The following is a 19152-nucleotide window of genomic DNA, read 5'->3' on the forward strand; positions in this document are numbered from 1 at the left end:
TTAAATACTCAGATGGTAGCCAGTTGGCAAGATCCTTTCAATATCTAATACATCTGAGAAAGCATGTATTGGCAGGAGTTTGGATGAGCTTGTAAAAGTATTTGTTATGCTCTCTTTTGTTTTGTGAATTTGTTCTGTCACACCAGCATGCAAGCAATGCATTCTACTGGTTAGGGCACAGTAAGGGATGTAGTTCCACCATTAGTTTAATAGTCTGTGCTGCCACTGGAAGGGGTGATACGAGCCCCTCTTCCTGCCACCTTACCTGTGCCAGTCCAAGCTATCACTGGGGTGAGTGAAAGAGCTGCTCTACCTGAAAAACACTCCCGTTCAGTTGCATCGGGTCTCTGCTCTGGCTGTTGCCACAGTGGTGATGTCAGGAAAACATGACACAGGGAAGACAGGACTACCATTTTCACATGCAGTGTGATCTGTGTGCAGCTTCACAATCGATGTAATCCAATCATAAATTGTATAGGGTGATTCTGTGCTTTGCTCTGGCGTGTTTTAAAGACTTCTGTGCCGCTTAGTTTAATTATACAAATGGTTTTGTCAGCTTTGGATTCAAAATTTCAAACTGATTCTTGATTTGATTTAATTTAATTGGTAACTGCTAACTCAGGAAACATGCTTACATTTCCAAAATCACTTTTATTCTAGGTTTGTTTATGCTTAGCTACAGTCTAGATGAGGATTATTTTGGAAGTGTAGAACATATTCATGCAGCCTTTTTTCCTGATCACTGAAGTGTGGATATCATGATGTAAGCAAATAATATCTTTCATGCTTCAATGATCTTCAGTCTCAATTTCAAATTTCAGCAAGATGTGCAGCCTTTATGACATTTCAAACTGAACTCTATAAGAAATACCCCTAAACAAGTGAGGCATCACGTTTAGTATGTGTGTTACATGCCTATTTCACAGCACCTCTGTGGCTGCATGCAGCCATTTATCTTTGGAGTTCTTGAACAGTCACAAAAGTTATTATTTAAGATGGCAGTAGGTGTGTAAGCCTACTACTTGAGCTGCTAGTGCCTATTAATTTAAAATTTCCTATGCACAGAAGAACGGGATGCCCTAGAGAATGGGTGCGATTTGAAACAGCTTTTCTGAGTGCAGCAAAGATTTGCTGCCGGAATTGATGTGTGTTTTATCACATGTGTTCAAAAGATCTTTCTTCAGAAAGCATTCAAATTTAGCTAACAGCGCTCTTTAATGTCCTTCAGCCTATGTCATCAAAACAAGAAAACCTACCAAACTCCCAGCAGAGTGTAAGGTAGCAGATTATCCATCAGGAAAGGAGTTGCAGTTCCCAGAGCAATGAAAATCTGTCCATTTTGTATTTTATACTGGGGCATAGGAATTACACAGTGCACAGAACTTTTGCTACTAAGTGAAAGTTGATAAAGAAACGGTTAATCAGTTTTGTAGTTAGTGCACACACCCACCAGATGGAGCTTCTGGCACCAGTGGAAAATTCCAGAAATCGAGCAAGAATGGGAAGTGTGCGAATGACTTAAAAGATCTCTCTTTGTTGGACTGCAGAAGTTATTTTTTTAACCTTTAAATAAAAAATGGAGACTAAGACATCTTAGCCTTATGCTTTCCTTTCACTAGAACTATCTTCCATGGGTGCTTTTCATTTGATGGGAAGTTGGAGTTTTCAGTGCAAGGGAGTCACCAAGCTGAAGCTAGACAGTAAGCTCCAAAAAAAAGGAGATAAAGCAGAGTTTTATAAGCCCTTGCTGAAAATTGCATATAACCACTGAAACAGCATGTTACAGATTTTAGCTTAGGAATTTCCTCCACAAAGGATTTGAAATGGGGTGTGTCTTGTAGTACTGTATTTTAGATGGACTTATCTCCACCCCTGAAGCCTTATTTACACATGATGTCCAGAGAAGTGGTGTGAAATGGCTTTTTGTTTGACACACAACTTGCAGTTTTTAAAAAGGCAGCTAATTTAATCTCTGAGGTGATTTGTAATCTTCTTTTAATCTTTTTTTTTTTTTTTTTTACAAAGGGACTTTTAAGAAATAGACTGTTTGACTGAGAGGGAGTTGGACTCTGCACAGTGCCGAAAAAGTGTAAGATGCTTTGACCAGACAGCAAAATACATTTGGTAATTGCCTTCCGTTCCAGTAGTCTTAGTTCTAAAACAACTGTCGTTTTTTTCCAGAGGCTTAGACTTGAGTTTTCTGTTCACCTGGTGTCTTTTTAACGTGCCTAGTCCTGTTTTGGGTATAGACACAAGTTAAAGCACCTTGTATATAGAAACAAAAGAAAGGGCTTGCTGATGTGCTAGCTTCAGGTGTAATTTCATTGCTGGGTCTAATATGGCAGCTGTGCACACAGAATAATCTACTTGGAGACGCATTTGTTAGAAGTTAGCTGAAGACTGTCATGTTACATGGGCAGAAGCTTGGTGTTGCAGATGGTTGAGCTGATAAGGCTGAGGAGGTACTCTCTGTTTAAAATGTTGCCATGAGAATAGAAGCATGCTGTTACCAAACAGCTTCCATCCTGGGATTATAGTGGACTTGAAAAATGAGCCCTTAGTTGTTTGGCCTTTCAGATGTGCTGTTAAACTGCAAATCTTCTTACCTTCACTGGCAACGTGGATGCACAGCCCTCTGAAAACTAGGCTAGAAATGCTTAAATAAGGAGGAAAGAGTCCAACAGAAGAAAGTGAAAATGTCTAATGTCAGTCAGTGATAGATGTGTTGGGAATAGACATTTCGTTCACTCAGTGCGGGGAGGGGAGATACTTAATTGCAAACCTTTTCAAGGAAATTTCTGGTAGTCTTCTGTTCTTGTCTTCCTCTTGTTTCTGCTTCTGGTATCTTTTTTATTTGCTGTCTCTTCCCTGACCTTTCTGCTTCCTGTCACTCCTCCTTGCTCAGCTGTCCTGGGATCGTCAGGTCCCAGAGTCCCAGTCTCTGCCTTGCTGCAGGGACAGGCCACCATTGTCCTGATGTGAATATGAGATGTTATACACCATCATACTATACAGCATCATTTCACCTGCATAGTGAGGAGGCTGCTTTTCTATTGCTGTGGGAAGCAGATTCATTTCCTCTCATATTTTTCTTGTATTTGAAGAGATTTCAGCATTCTTTGCAATCTGTTTCATGGCTGGCTTTTTAGTGCATAGTAATGGCTGCATTTCCACCTTATTTTAAATGTAGTTGGAATAAGGAGATAAAAAGCACAGTATCAAGAAACTAACAGTCTTGTTTCATTTCATCCAGGAACACAGAGCTGCTGTCAGCTCTGATATGTGCTGCCATGTCGTGCTGTTGCATGTAACCCAAGACCTTTCTCAGCTTAAAGGACTAACACAATAAGGGCCACAATAAAAGAAATTTTGATTATATAAAGTCAGAAAAATGGCAAACGCTTGGTGATTCTCATCAGCAACACAATGCAGGGAAATGATACTCAGCCTTTGTCGGGAGGCCCAGCATGGGATGAAGCACTTCCCTGAGCTCAGTAGTTGCATCTTCAGACTGATCCACTAATTGTCACTGATCTGCTCTCGAGGCTGATCGGTCCTTATCCAGAAGTGTGCTTTCTGCAGTGAGGGTTCAGTGGGAGAGCTGTAATTTGGACTTGATAGAGATACAGGGGCACAAATTCTACTTTCTCATTAGAAAATAATCCAGTGTGAAAAAAAAATGACCCATCATCCTTACCTACTTAAAGGTACAGTTAGTGGTCTTGGTAAAGCACGTGCAATGTTCACGTGTTCAGTGTGAAATATTTTAAGAATTTTGTCTTTTTAAATATCTTAGAACATTTTGGTATCTTCTGTTGAAACCATACTCACTGAAGAAAGACAATATGTACTTTAAGCTGTGGATGTTCTGTCTGAATAATCAACAGAGATTAAAATACGACATTTTTAATCAGTAAAAACCCTTGATACTTGGAAAGGTAATAATAAATGTCTCACCAAATGTTTTTATAAACTTTAGATTTGGTTGTTCCAGACCTCATGATACTAATGTTATGTCTTGTGTTTCCAGTCTGTTCAAGACTGAGTTTCAGTCCATGTGTGATGTGAGTTCAGGAGGTATCCATCTTGTTACAGAAGCACAATCATTTACATACCAGTACCCAAAGTGTTTTACTCTGCATCCTCCTACTAGCAGCATTGTCACTGAAAATTCTAATCTGAATATTTCCCAAATGAATGTATGTCCTTAGGGCTGTGGCTGACAGCCATGTCACCCGTTTGATCTGCCGTAGTATTGCCATTTCAGGTGGGACTCTATTTGTATGGGAACCTTCTAGGAAAGGTTACCTGGACAAGGAAGCCCTGTTGGTGTTTACAGAGTGCATCTCATCTATAAAGGGTGCAGTGATGCTGCCTGTACCAGTAGCTCAGCTGAGGGGTAAACTGAGGTGCTAAACACTTCAGTCTGAAGGTCAAATGAAGTGTGAATAGGAGCATTTGCCTCTCTGTCCAGCTGGATCTCTGAATTGGGTAATTTGATTGAAATCTGAGCACTCAAACATCCCTTGGGTGGCATCACCCAGGGGAATCTGTTGTTAAAGTCACAAACCTGCTAAAACTTCCTGCAGCACTGCAGCCCTTGCTGGAGTGCACTCCCCAGTAGCTGCCTGTCAGTAAAGGTACTGTAAATGTGGTTTATATTTAGCTTTGGAGTCCTTCGCAATGAAACGTACATTATAAATGTGAGATTGCCCTTCTTACTTTTCTTATCTCTTGTCTTTAACACTTTGTTTTGTACAGCAGGATATGATCCTTCTTCTATGTCCGGGCTTTGGCCTCACACAGTAGGTGTAATATAATCCCTGAGGTGGGCGTTCTGGAAGGAGAATTATTTTTGGAGGCTTTTGCATGAAACTTGTCCAATGAGTCTGAGACGCCCAAGCACCATTAATTTTGGAGGTAAATGCCTCATAATATGTACTGAATAGATTGGGAAGAGTTAAGATTTTCATTTGGCAAAGTATGGGCAAAAAATAGTTGAAAGGATAGTTTTGACTGTTTACTTCTGACGTTTGGACATTTTGAACTTAAAGGAACACCAACTTGAACTGAGAAAAATTGGGGGTGTGGGTGGCTTTGAGCTCAGTCAGTCTGGCAGTTTCACTGTATATCAATTAGTTTTCTGTTTTACAACTTTTCCCCCTCTTTTGGTTTATTAAAACCAACAGAGGCAAGAATGAATGATGATTCTGACTGGAAGAGAAGTGACTGCCTGAAGTACACTCTCACACTGAAACGAGCTGAGGAAAAACCTGTGCCTTGTGATACAGAAGTTCAAGGATACGTAATTTAAGTTGGATGTCCCTTTAAGTTATTCCTTGGAATGTGACATTTCTTATTTGAATCTCAATTGAAATGTTTAATTTTGGAAGTTCAAGTGAAATGTTTTTTATTAAGATATTTTCTCTCATTTGTCTATAAATTGATCTGTCAAAGAGGGCTGGGATATGTATTAAAGGAGGGAAGGGAAGAACGCTGTGGTTAACAACAATGAAAAGATGAAGCCAGAGGGGTAAAAACCCACTCAACAACAAACCAAGCAAATGAAAGAAAATATTACAATTAAGTCTCAAAAGAGTTTTTAACAAACACCAGGATTTAAATGTCAGTACTTGCCTTGGGTGGAGGGGACGGGGGGAGGAATCATGTGCATGAAATGTTCTTTGCTTTACATTTTATTCATGCTATTGTTATTGCAATAAGGTCAAGTTATTGATAAAATATAAAGATAACGTACATTTCAAAAGTAAAGTTTGCTCTAGTAAACAGGAGTAATGAAGTATTGGCACACAGCCCATAGAGAAATCGAAACTGGTTTAGAGATGTAGACTATCTGGGTTGCACTGATGATGCTGATCCTGGATTCTCATTGCTTTCTGATTTTAATGATAAACATTACAGAGAACTATTTAACACAACAGACTGTCTAGTGGGGATCTCCTACACTTTTTAATGAAGTAATTTTTAGCATAATCTGAAATTTATGCACTAACTTGTTACCAAACTGTGTGCATGTTCTTGATTATGCTGTTTTACTCTGCTGCAGCCCTTCCCTTTTAGTGGCATTATGGATATTAAGACATCTGGATTTGAATTATTGGAATGAAAGCCATGGGCTCATGATACATACCTGACAAAGGCAGTGGACTAGAGCAGTGGGTTTAACTGTGTGGGGCAGTTTATTACGGAGGGAAAAGAAACAGCTTGTAGAATAAGGGTTTGAAACATTGCTCTTTCTGTAGGAAAAAGATGGAGTATTGCATGCTGGGAACAAGTGCTTTCCATAAGGTAGCTAAATTTTAAAAGTACATCTGTTTTATTTTATTTTAGGCTTTGCTTAAGCATTCTAATCTAGTAATTTTGTCCTTTCTGCAGTTTTCATTTCATGCAAAACTCTCTCCCAAACAGAAATTCAAAAACAAACAACCCCAAACCTGAGCCACCACTGCAGTTTGCCATTTCTGAAGTGTTGCTCAATGTATACGGAAGAGTATTTAAAGGATATTAGTAAGAGTATAATTTCTGTGGTCTCTTTTGTTTTCCATTATTTCAAAATTGCAGATATTAACACCAGTAAGTTTAAAGGTGAGAATGTGTGAGAACCCTCCAAAAGTAATGACTACACAAAAGATGACTGCAGTAAACCATCGGATTTGTTAGGAGGTGATCTTCACTGACACCTCTTTAAAACCAACTCCAGCAAAAAAACCCCAAAACTATAAAAGCAAAAGGCTCCGCTCATCAGGAATCTGTGGGCAGGGACTCCAAATAAATAGTCAGTTTCTTTATTCCTTTGTTCTTGTGACTAGCAAGACGTAAGGTACTTGCGGAAGTTTGAGTAGATGAGTCAGGACTTCTTTCACTAACTGCAGTTACATGTTTTGGCCAGGTTTCCCAAGGAAACAAAAGTTATACAATTTTTCACATTGTGGCTTGTCTCCTAATCTCTCTTTCCAGCCAAGAAAAAAGTTGGCCATTTTCACCCAAATTTGGTAGAGATGGAGGTCTGGAAAGATACAGAGCACCTTTGAGTTTCATTAAAGTAGACCTCTGGTAAGAGAAGAAACCAAGGTTTGAGCATTCCCAGGTTTCCCCCACAACCCTCCTTTCAGCCTGTCCCTTCCTTCAGCTGCACACAGCAAAGCCAAGTGGCTGCTAAAAATGCTGTGGGAGGAGTTGTAAGGGGGAGGGGAAAGCGCTGGAACTGCTTAGGGCCAGGGTTTTAGGGAGTTGACTTTTCAATGTTGGGCATGCGCCAGCTGCAGAGGTGCCAGTGAGGTGTTGTGCCTGGAGCTGAACACAGCAACTTGCCTGTCATTATCTAATCTGGAGCTAGCACAGGGTATAAAAGAAGGAGAAGCAATAAATTATCTTGACTTAGTATTTGAAGTATTCAACTCCAAATGAGAGTTGTTGGTGCCTGACTGAGTGTGTGTATAGTATGTTATTCCATGGATACGATATTATTACAGGTACAGCAGCAGCTCATGATGCCCCGTAAAGCTTTTCTTTCCCAGAAAGAAAAGCAGGCTCGTGCCAGGGAAAGGGATATGTTAAAAAAGAGGAGGAGGCGACAAGACTATCTGAAAAGAAGCGTGGAGCCGCAGAAAAATGCAGAAACAATAAAATGGCACAGGGATGATGAGAAGAGGAGAGAAAATGAGCAAGTTAAGGACAAAGATATCAAGAAGCGGTGGAGACAGGATGAGAGAGAACGACGAAAGAATGTGGACGCTATGAATTGGCACAGGGAAGATGAGAAGAGGGAAAATGAGCGAGGTAAGGACCAAGAAGGCCAAGAACCAGCAAAGAGGATGAGAGGGGGAAAGAGCGACGAAAGGATGAACCTTTTGAAGCAGCAGAGGGATAATGAGGGGGAGAGGGGAAAAAAAGAGTAACAAGGGTTCTGTTTTATAAGCATGTGCAGAAATAACAAAATAGTATCTTTTACTTTCACATTTATAGGAATTTACTTTGAAGAACTAAAGTCTTAACAGAGCTAAATAATAAGAGATCAATCTGAGTATAGATGTATACAAACTTCACATCACAGTGGGATAGAAATGGCTGGATTTACACATTGCTTATAAAATTGTCTGTTTTGTACACATGCTCACAGCTCATACTTTCTTCAGCAGTACAGTGGATAATACTGTTTCAGATCACAAAAATGTTTCAAGGTTTCTCAGTCTTCCTAATATGAGTAAATGAGAGCGTTAGGAAAGGAAGGGTCAACCAAACGTGCTCATGAGAGAAGGTAAAACTGATGGGTTTTTCAATTCTCTTTAATAATGTGCCCAAGAGATATTTGTAATTGACTCTCCAGTTTTATTTTGAGGTAAACTATTTAACAGAAATTGTATGGAAGTGTAAATTTCACAGAATGCTTTTGAGAAGTGGTCAGTTGGAGATGCACACTTCTGTGTCATCAGTTCTGAGGTGTTGGCATGAAATCAGTTGGCATCACATTTGATTTGATAAACACTTTGGCATCAAATCTGAAAAACTGACAAGCATTAGATGCTTAACGTTGGGGTAGGGAGACTCCTTCTAAAATTGTATTTTTACTCAGTGTTATATTACATCTTTTATCTGGAGTTGTAAAATGCTTTTCTGCAGTAGCTCTAAGACATTAGTTGTAGGTTTATGAGCTGGCAATGGATTTATACTGGATGAGACTAGTCCTTTGGGAATCCTTCTGGTCAGATTTAGAAATGTGAGCCCTTGGAGTAAAGGGGTGGTGCCTTGGCACATAGGATGGTTGTTTGCTCCCATCTTTACAGCTGAGAATGTTGCACCTCTTCTTGGAGATGGACATTCTCAGCCTGCAGGGTGTTCACAGTAAACAATGTGGGGAAGGGGCTGTCACACGTCATCTTTGATGAAATGGTGTCTCTTCTAACCAGTATTAAGGAACTAGCTGTCTGGAAATGAAACTGATTCAGTTGTCTGCATCTTTTGGCTTTTCTGTGTTTAACATATGTTTCATTTAGGATTAAAGGTCTCACACTTTTGTTTCTTAACTACAAAAGTGTTTTGGCACCCCTGTTTTGTTGGATCAGTTATGATGAGGCAGCCTGGAAGGACATAGCCACGATAACACAGAGTTGTGTCATTAATAAAACTGCTAACTCCTATGTGGCTGGATTATTACTCAACAAAGCCAAAATGGCCAATGTGCTGAACGTGCATAATACTTTTCTTTTTAGTGCTGATGCTTTCAATTGGGCCAAAAAAATAAAGATCCAAGGGGCACAATGAGGGGTAAATGTCACTTCCTCTGAGTAACTTTGTGTATTTCATTGTCCTGGGAAAGCGCCCTCAAAATGAGCTACAAGGTTTCCACCTCTGTGCTCCTTTGAGGTTTTCATTGTAGGTCTGGGAATCATCAGTTGGTAAAATAAATTGTATGTCAAGAAAATGGATAAATGCATGCAAAACCCCCAACCAAATTGCTTCCAGGAGCCTTGTTTTTTATTTTTCAAACTTAATTCTCTCTCCTTCATGCCTGACTTTCACTCAGTGTTCACCAGGACGGTTTATAGTTTTCCTTTTCTTGATTGACTGCTGCTTTTAACTGTTCTCAGCTCTGTGAATTTAAATTTAGAGCTATGTTCATACAATTTCCAGAGGAAATAAACAGAGTAGCCAGATAGTAACTTTCCAGTGATTCCTCAGCAATGCTGACATTATACTCTTCATCTATGTTGACCAAAAAAAAAAGAGTTTTAAAAACCATCTGTTCCTCTGTCTGGTTCCAGCAGTGGACAGACACTTCAGAACAATCAGTGGCCATCAGAAAGAGCGTTAGGATGCTGACCTTACTCATACAGGTTTGAGATGCCTGAAGAATGATAACTGGTATTTACTTGCCTTTTTAAAAATCTTGTGGAGGGAAGACGTCCTCAGTGAAGTGTTTCGAGTGGCCTGCAGTTCTGTGCTTGCTGGCCATGGAAGGCTTTCCTGATGGTACACACAGGCAGTGTCATAGTCAGGAAATGGTGTAATTTTCACTTTAGTGTGAAGACAAGAGAACCCAGAGTAGGTTTTCTAGAAAATCCCAGACTGATGCTGTCTTGGTTCCTTTACACAGCATGATTTTCTTCCAGATTATTTCTTTGGGTCTTTAAACTTTTTTTCTGGATGAAAACCATTTTGCTAACAAGACTGTGACATTGGGAATATATTGTACTGGCTGCTTGTTAGAACTGTAACAAAGCTTAAACATGAACCAAGCATAATACTCACTTTGAGTAATGTACAAAAATGAAAATAACATGATGAGGAAGATTTGGAATATATGCTGAAGATTTTAGTTGATATAAAAAGGCTGTTTAGTTCTGAAACTGGTGCAGCTTTCCCAGAATCAGAATAGCATTGTTACCTTGTGGATGATCTGAAACTGTACACGAGTAGATCCTCTATTGCATTGTTCTAGATAAAGTTGGCAGAGCTGAAACAGTCCAACATCTGTAACCTGATGGTATCAGAGGTAGCAGGCTGCCAGGCAGCTCTTCTGATGAAGTCCAGAATGCAGAAGACTCACTGGAGAACTAAGACTTTAGTTACTCTAAAATAGAAGCATCTTTTGGAGTCCAAAGACAGATGAAATCTTTTTTAATCACCTCTGATAGTTTGACTGATGTGGGTTTTTTGCTGTTTTCCCCTCTTGTGTTCCTTCTCTCTCCTGGGTGCATACCTTCCTGTAATGTCAAAGTTCTCAAGTTGTGAACAGTTTATTTTGTATGAGATCAGCACATCCCTCATAAGCAAGGACTGTTTGCACTGAGAAAAACATGTAGTATGAGGAGATGTTAACTGTTGCCAGAGGCATGCACTACTGTGTTTTTCATTAATTATTTTCCCAAATAATTGCACAGCAATCTTTAACTCGTCTTTTGACTCAGTTTTTTAGGTGGTTCCAGTCCCTTGGTAACTGGTGTGTTAAAGGGCTGAACTGTATGGTCATGTTAACTTCAAGTGCTTGAAGCTGGTACAGTGAGGAGAGTTTATTTTTATTAAATGCTAAAAGTGGTTTAAAAATCACTTGGAGTAGTGTAACAGGAGGATGTGTCAGACTTCACATTCTGTATGGTTTTCAAATAGGGCCTGCAATTGTTTCCATCTGGAGTTTGAAGTGCCAGTAAGAGTAGCAAGTTGGTGAAGAGGTAATGTGCAGCTGAAAGTCACTGCAAGTCTATCCTAATGCTAAAATCTGTTTTAAAAAGAAGTGATATGTGCAGAATTTTGGGTTTGTTGAAACTTCTCTGACCTGTGGTGGCTAATTTTTGGGCTAGACTTTTGTTTTGTTTCTGTTTTTTTTTGTCATGCCATAAAAATTAGAAGTCTCTATTTTCTTGTCATAGGGTATTTGCACTGTTCAGTTCCTGAAACTAGGCAGAGAATTTTTCTTGTGCACACTGGTGCTTCTGTGAGCATTTCAAGGTGATAGAAAGTTAGAGAGAAAAAGCCTTTTGCTGTGAAGCCACACTAACCTTCAAGTCCCTTTCTCATTGCAGCAGTGAACCTGACTTCTCTGAAAACACTGAAGAAGCCTTTGATCTGAAAGAAATAAGGCACAATGTTGTTGCCTCTTTTAGCCTTGCACTTTGAGTTGCTTCCTGAAATTTGGACATAATTATTAATTTAAACCGACCAGCCTGTGTTGTGTCCTGGCCCATTCCCATTTCAGGATGTGATTGTATCGAATGAGCTTAACTGCTGCTTCCTAAAGAATTCTCAAACTTAAGAAGTCTTTGTAGGCAATTTTCTGACCTGATTTTGAGGTTCTAAAATGCACATATCAAGACTGCACTTGAGATTAAATTCTTCCTTCCTGAGACACTTACAGCTTGTCAAAAGCCAAAGGCAGTGCTTCAGTGCTCCCGAGTATCATACCATGTACAGACTGTGGATGTGGCATTTAGTTTTGTGAAGCCTCTAACTGTTGTTGCTCTGCTGCCTTGCAAATATTCCTTGCCTTTCACAAAACCTCCCATGCCTCCCCTTCAGATTTTTGGATGAAGATCTGAGGGTACTTAGTTAGTAACGTGTGGACTACGTAGGAAACTTGTTTTGGCTTTTTAAAGTTGATGCTTTCACAGTGGCTGTTACTCACGGAAGGGAAATAGTACTGTGTGGAGTTTGTCTAAATTAGGTGTCTGCACCTACAAAATACAACTATGAAATGAAAGCTGAAGTACAAGCTTTGTGATTTAGTCATCTCACTCTGTATAGCTTGTCTTTTCTGCTGCTGAACTATTCCAGGAACCGGTACCTGGCTGTGGACTAAGAGCTTTATGCAAGGTGCTGCATAAATACAGAGCAAAACAAGGTTCCAAATATCACTGCACAGTTAGTCTGCTTACTTTACTGATATTTTGTGACTGGTGCAGTCAGACATTTTGTGTACAGGCACACTAAAGATGAGTGAGATCACCCTAGTAAACCAGTCTATTTTTTCAGAATTTGTTATAACTAGGTTAGTGATTCATGCTGTTAGGTACTTGAACATACTACCTGGATACGTCTAGTAAGGACATAATTGATGTTGTTTGGAAGTAATCATTTATCCTCTGCACCCAGCACTTTAGTGTCTATTGATGTGTAATTCCACCTATGAACAAGGGCTTCCTAGTTGTATTTTTAGGTGGGACTCAAATCTAGAAGTAGGAAACAGAAGTGCAGATGGGAACTTAATTCTGACAGTCTTTGTTAAGTCATGAACTTGAAAATTATTTAGAGGCAGATCTGATTATTCTTGTAACTTAATTAGGATAAGATGCTGAGGTTTCTCTGTAGAATTGTTTTTGCTGAACATACACGTAATCATCTTGACTTCTTTATTCTGTGAATGTGTGTGCAGATGCACATCCCCTTACGAAAACAAGAATCAGTTATGCCCTGACTCCTGTCAACAGAATGCATGGAAATACAGGCTGTTTTGCTAACTAGAATCCTGGGCTGGAATTGCCATTGAGTGAGTGGTGTCACCTCAGGAGAAATGAATTCGTCTTTTATTTAAAAAATACAAAATGCTGCTGTGCTTGTTTTGAAAGGTGCTTTGAGATCTCAGAGAGGAGTTCTGAATTGAGCCTGTAGTATTAGGTAAATAGCACTGCTTTAGCTGTCAGGACTTGGTAACTCAGAGATGTGTAAAACTTGAGCTGCCTGTGTGCAGTGAAAAGGCCTGTGCCTTTTATTTGTCATCACGGAAGTGCAATGTACTTAAGACTATTCACTTCTGGCATCTCAGTAGAAAACAAGGAGAAATGGCATGAAACTATTTTACAGCAGGATCAGGTGATCTCTGACCCTGTATTTTGGGCATCCTGCACCATGAGGATGCTGGATCTAGCGATAACTTCAGTGCCAGATGAAAGCACTAGTGAGTTTTGTCAGCACTGGATGCTGCATTCCTTAGTAATTACTTGGATCTGAGCTTCAGAGCAGGAAGAAGCCCTGACAGTGAAGAAATGTCACAGATGTCCTCTCTTAAACATCAACTTTTGCACAGGTAAAGGATACCTCATTTCCAGAGTGGCATTAATGTCTAAGTGATGATGTGAGGTGCTTCTTGATCCCACCTGTTTTACTGTCCCCAGTCAAGGATGTGCCAGCAGTGTGTTGTGTATATTGCAATTAGAATTGGAGTTACTGGTTGTAAATAGAAACAAATGGAGATGCTAAAAGCTCTTTTTGTAGTTATAAACCATAGTAGTATCAGACTGTCTGTCTCTCCACTAATTATTATTAATGGTCAAGAAACTTCCTAAATAAAAGGAACTGTATTTGCCTAAGGATGAGTCCTTTGTTTAGATTAGGTGAGTTGCATTCAGCTATTAAGCAGAAATGGTAAATAAGGTTGATCTTCACTTTTCAGGTGTGGAGATCTAATGATATCCTCTGTTATGATGTATTGTGATAGGAAGATCTTGGTAATTTATTGTCTTCAAGACTTGACTGAGGCAGGCAAAAGGGCAGAAGCAAGAAGATGGTGCAGATAGAACAGAGATCTTGTTTTCAGGCAGTCCTAAATAGTTGGCTTTCTTTATCATTTGAATTTTTATATATCATGGTAAATTTGGCATGTCTAGGTATATTAGACACAGTAATTAAGAGAAAGTGTTTGATTCCTGTGGTGAAGAAGTCGTTAGTGGCATTTTGTAATATAATAAGCATTACTTTGAGACTTGTGGCTGACTTTCAAGTTTACAAGTGATTATTGCCTAAGGACAAACTCTGTGCAGGCTCTTGCTTTGGCATAAGGAAAAACAACGGTTTCTGTAAAAGCAAAGCCAGTTTATTCTCCAAGTGGAGACTTTGGTTTTGAAGAAAACAGCACAGCTTGCTAGAAGCTTTAAAATGCAGTGTTTACATGCACTGATGTTTCTACAGTTGATATTAATAACTTGGGTTATTCTGGCATAAAATTACTAGGACATTTTTCTCCTTGGATTTGAAGTTCACTTGAAAGTATTTGTTCAAATCCTGAACTTCTCAGCTGTGCTGTTTCATACAAGTTTTGATTTAAAAATTGAGCATACAGGTAGCTCCAAAGAAGCTACTGAAAGCATTACTGAACTGATGCATTCCAGGGAGAGCAATGCTTATTCCATTGCCTTTAGAGAAAAGGAATTAGTGGAGCCATGATTAATTTCTTGGCTACATTAATATTTTTCCCCCTGGCTCTATGAACAGCGGTAGCAAGAACTTTTAATACACAGGTGTTCTTGAGTTAAAAGCAAAAGATGATGCTGTGCTTTGAGAGCAAACTTGTGTTAGTTCAGTGTTCAGAGCCATACTTCTCACAACTGTTTAGGGAAAGCAGGAACTGGAACATTAAAGCAGCATATTTTCTGTCCAATTTGTGATCCAGATTTAAAGATATAAATTCACTGTGTGGTATTTCTTGTTCCTATTAATGCAGGTGTAGTGACACTTGGGCTTGAGTCATGAAAAAAGTGGCAGTGGGCTCAGCATTGAAAGCTATTTCATAGTGACTGGTCTAGGAGAAGAAAATTGGAGCTGCTTTTTCCATCTGGAAATTTTAAGGTTCACTTACTATTCGAACTACAGATCAAAAATAGAGAAAGTAGTACTTCTTGGAAACTGCAAATAGGACACAAGCTTACTCAAACCATTTCCATTAATTGATAGGCTAGGTAGGAGGTTGTTACATATTTTCAGTTACTGTTCATGTTTTTTTAAATGGACCTGGCCCAACTTGAACCTGTTACACATTGCTTTTACAATTGAAGCAAAACTGTAACCTTCAAATAATATTTTTAGTTAAGGAGATTTTAGTTTTATGTGTTGAAGTAACTAATTGGAATGATGCCCTGAAATACGGAAATGTACCCTTGGTGGTCTTTCTGTGCTAACACAATTTCTCAGTACCAATTCCTGTTTGCAAGGTAAAGATCCATTACTATTTTTAAAAGCTTTTTCACCAGTTATGTGCTTATACTTTGTCAGAAATGATACTATTTTTATTTTACTTTATCCAAAAGCATATTAAGTTATAGTACAAATGACAGGATATATATAACCTATGCTCAGGGCTCACACAGTAAAACTGACACGATGGGCAAGGACAGGTAGAAAAGCACAGTGGAACTTGGCACATTCCATAGTTAATTCATCAAAGCCTGATAGACAGCACAGAGTTAAAGTCTTATGGATGTTGAAAGTGGTTTTGTTAAACTTCAATGTGTGCCTTTAGAAATAGCTCTTAATATAAGAAAGAGAGACATGTTGATAAATTCAGAATGTGATTGGAAAAATCTGATGAAGGAACCATAGCTGGAATGTGGGTGTTGATGTAATTGATTAGCCTGAGTCCAATTTTCAAAGTAACAAGAAGTCAGAAACACAGATTCAGACCTTATTTTCTAGTCCTTTATGAGGATTAAGAATAATTCACTGGGCAGGAGTGAGAGACATTCTGACAGGACGACACGAATCACTCGATACGTGAACACATTCACTCGTGCATAGAGAAGGAGAACATCTGAGGCCTAGAGATTGTTTATAATTGGAGATGAAGTATTCTCATCTGACGAGTTCAGATGTGAATGGATACAGCAGGGAAAAAAGAGCAGTTCCTGATGTCCCATACAAAGTTGTTAAGAGGCTTTAGAGGAAATAACTGGGAAGAGAAAGTGGCTCGCAGTCATCAGCCATTAAATCCACGCCTGGCAGACGTGGCAAAGGAGGGCTGTAGAAGTGAATGTTCCTTACTTGAGTAGGGATCAGGTAGGAGACCTGTTAGTGAGCCTCCTTGCAAGTATTTCAGTGCTAATTCTTCATATTTCTAAAGGGAGTTTGAGATTCCCCAGAAGAAAAGGTACGAGATAAGACAGTAGTATTTAGCTGCTGTTTGTATGAACTGAATTGTAATTTTGTTTCACTGAGTCTGGGCTTGGCTGAAAGCCTTCAGTCACAGACCACTGTACTTGCATTTAGAATTTTGTATGGGAGGAAATCAAGATGGCTTTGATGATACCGAATTCCCTGAAGGGTTACTTGGAAGAAATTAATACAGAACATTGAGATACTTTTTTTTTCTGGCCTATATTTGAAAATTACTGTCATTAGACACTTGGATGGTGAAGTCTGAAGTGACCTCATTATTGGGGTAATTTGGAATCTCTGAGACTTACAGACAAGGTCTACACTTTTTTGTTTCCCCTTTGGTTTCCTGCTTTTCGTGTCAGGGTGTTCAGATGACACTTCATTTGCTTCTGGTAATCTGTGACAGTGGCCAGCCTGATACAAGTGCCAGCATCCTTAATGATCAGAGTTGCTTTGGTACTTGGAAGAATGTCCCTGTAGATCTTCACATAAACTCAGGCCTGTTTCCACTTAGTTTCTAATTTACAGGAACGATGTAACATCACGATTGCTTTCTGTGCTTAGCCAGGAGCTATTTCTGAATTCACTGCATTTGAGGAGACTAGAGCCCTGCAACACGTGCTGGCAGCACTACTGATAGAGTGTGAAAGTGGTGGAAATGGCTTGTGTTGGCACTGTTACGTGCAGGACTTTCCAGTTTTGTTGATTTCTGTTATTGTCGGGAATCATAGAATAGGAAGTTGTTGGTGACTGTCTTAAAGCATTACCTACTAAAAGTTGGTAGGAGTATGAAAAAAAAAGGCTAGTGTGTAAACAGACAAGGAATACTTTAAGGAGTATGCATGATCGTGCAGATAGAAGGGCTGGGTTTGATCAGAGACACTCTTACTGCAGTCACAACCCAGATCCTTTGTGCTTGGAGATGATTTCTTAGTAAGCTCTTTGTAACTTAGCAATTGCCCTTAATCTCATGATAAAAGGGGAGACTTTTTGTCTAACTCAAATATTTAATGGCTGCAAACTTGTGTTAACTGCACACTAGGCTTCTGCATGAGAGTGTTAAATACTTTCAAGCTTCTAACAGAAAAAGAAGTCAATTTTTAGTTGGTGTAGGACGTTTTTGGCCTTACAGTGGATTAATTTGTTGATACAAGTCAAACCTTTTATTGTTCAAACAAAATGATGTTTTCTCAATTGCCTCACAGAAATATTAATGATCAGAAATGCAGCTTTTATCTTCTGGGGTGATGTTCTTTATCCAACAGGCATGGAACCATTAAAGCTTAGGGAACAAGATAACTGACACTTGCTATGTAAGAAGCTTCCTCCCCTTTTCTTTGAGGAAAGCCTACCTTTTCATTGCTGGCTGCACCCCCTCTCTCTTCCACAATAACTGCATCTTGTCAGGAGCTTTCACCTTTCTGCCATTTTGCACCTTCTTAAAGTGCAGCTGACTGAGAACTCCAGTGTACACAAAGTGAGACTTGGGATTAGTGTTTTGGAGAAGCCTTCGTGGTAACAGTCAAATCTGGGAATTCACATGTCTTCACATTTTAGACATTCCTTTAGCTGGACAGCCCCAGTCGTTAACAGTTGAACTGGAATAGCTATCTCTGGATGGGGAACTGACAGGAAGGGTTGTCATGCAGGCTGCAAATATCCAGCCACACTTGAAGGTGTTAAGCCATCTCTTTTTTTTTCCAGTGATGCATGTCAATGAAGGGCTCTCACCAAGCTTTCAGGCCCCATCTTAATAGAAGAATGTATGCTAACCAGCTTGTCAGCCATTTAGAGCCATAAAGACAGTAAATGGAGGAGACTGTATTAATTTCTTCTCCCACCTACTGTTGAGTGCAAGAAACACCTTTCTCACTAAATAGATACTATTAAATCTATTACAAGACTGACACAAACCTTTAAGCTGAACTTAACCCATTTTCAAATGAGTCAGGACACAGATGCCCAAAATAGAAATTGAGTTTTTAACTACTTGAGCATAGGGGGTAAATTTCATGTCAAACAAACACTTAAAAAAACCTGTAATTTCCAGATGCAACTGGTAACTCCTGCAATAGTTGTTCCATCAGTTTGTTGGGTTTTTAAGTGCTCTCTTAAGTTTGTCAGTGTCTACGTTTTATGGCCAGCCTCATTAAAGAACGAAGCAGAAAATGTGGTAGTTTCTTAGTTAATGGTACAGCTGGGATACTGAGTTATAAGGGTAAAATGAGACAGAAAATTGCTAATAATGAAAAGTGCACCACTCATCAGACAAAACACATTTGACTTAAACCTTTTCTCTTACTTTCTTTTTCAATAGAAACTATGTTCCAACTTCCTGTCAACAACCTTGGCAGTTTAAGAAAGGCCCGGAAAACTGTGAAAAAAATACTTAGTGACATTGGTTTGGAATACTGTAAAGAACATATAGAAGTAAGTATGATCCCTCCCAGGTGTTGTAGTTAGAGTTCAAATGCCTCAGTGTTAGTGGGACTGTGAGGTCTTTGGTGTATGACATTGCAGATTTTAGACCTGTTTCACAAAATGTTCCATTTTTGCTGTGAATTCTGAAGGAATTCCCCATATCCTGTTCCCACACCATCCTCCTCTGTTCTCATCATCTTCTGGGATTCCATTTGAGTCTCGTTGTTCAGGCATTGCTACCACTGCATCAAGTGGGACTTCATTAATAACCTGAGACACAATACACCTGTGGTCACTTTTTGGAAAGTTTAGTGGAGACAAGATACACTTGAGGCTGTAGGGGACTGACTTATT

The 19152-nt window shown here is 39.3% G+C and overlaps 1 protein-coding gene across 15 annotated transcripts in view; it reads left to right on the forward strand.

Moving 5' to 3' along the window:
- The window catches only part of ADNP (activity dependent neuroprotector homeobox), a 32252-nt gene that overhangs the window by 5926 nt on the left and 7174 nt on the right, over positions 1 to 19152 (forward strand). For 8 of the 15 annotated variants that reach the window (XM_062009322.1, XM_062009319.1, XM_062009312.1 and 5 more), the window contains 4 exons: positions 4762 to 4920; positions 5190 to 6309; positions 7494 to 7800; positions 18695 to 18807. In XM_062009322.1, the coding sequence (XP_061865306.1) occupies positions 6271 to 6309; positions 7494 to 7800; positions 18695 to 18807 (459 nt within the window). In that variant the 5' untranslated portion in view covers positions 4762 to 4920; positions 5190 to 6270. Of the gene's footprint in view, positions 1 to 2025; positions 2125 to 4761; positions 4921 to 5189; positions 6310 to 7493; positions 7801 to 18694; positions 18808 to 19152 lie in introns of all 15 variants that reach the window. The other 7 variants (XM_062009317.1, XM_062009327.1, XM_062009316.1 and 4 more) reach the window with 3 other exon arrangements.

This window comes from Colius striatus, chromosome 16 (genome assembly GCF_028858725.1).
Source record: "Colius striatus isolate bColStr4 chromosome 16, bColStr4.1.hap1, whole genome shotgun sequence".
Classification (NCBI taxonomy): domain Eukaryota; kingdom Metazoa; phylum Chordata; class Aves; order Coliiformes; family Coliidae; genus Colius; species Colius striatus.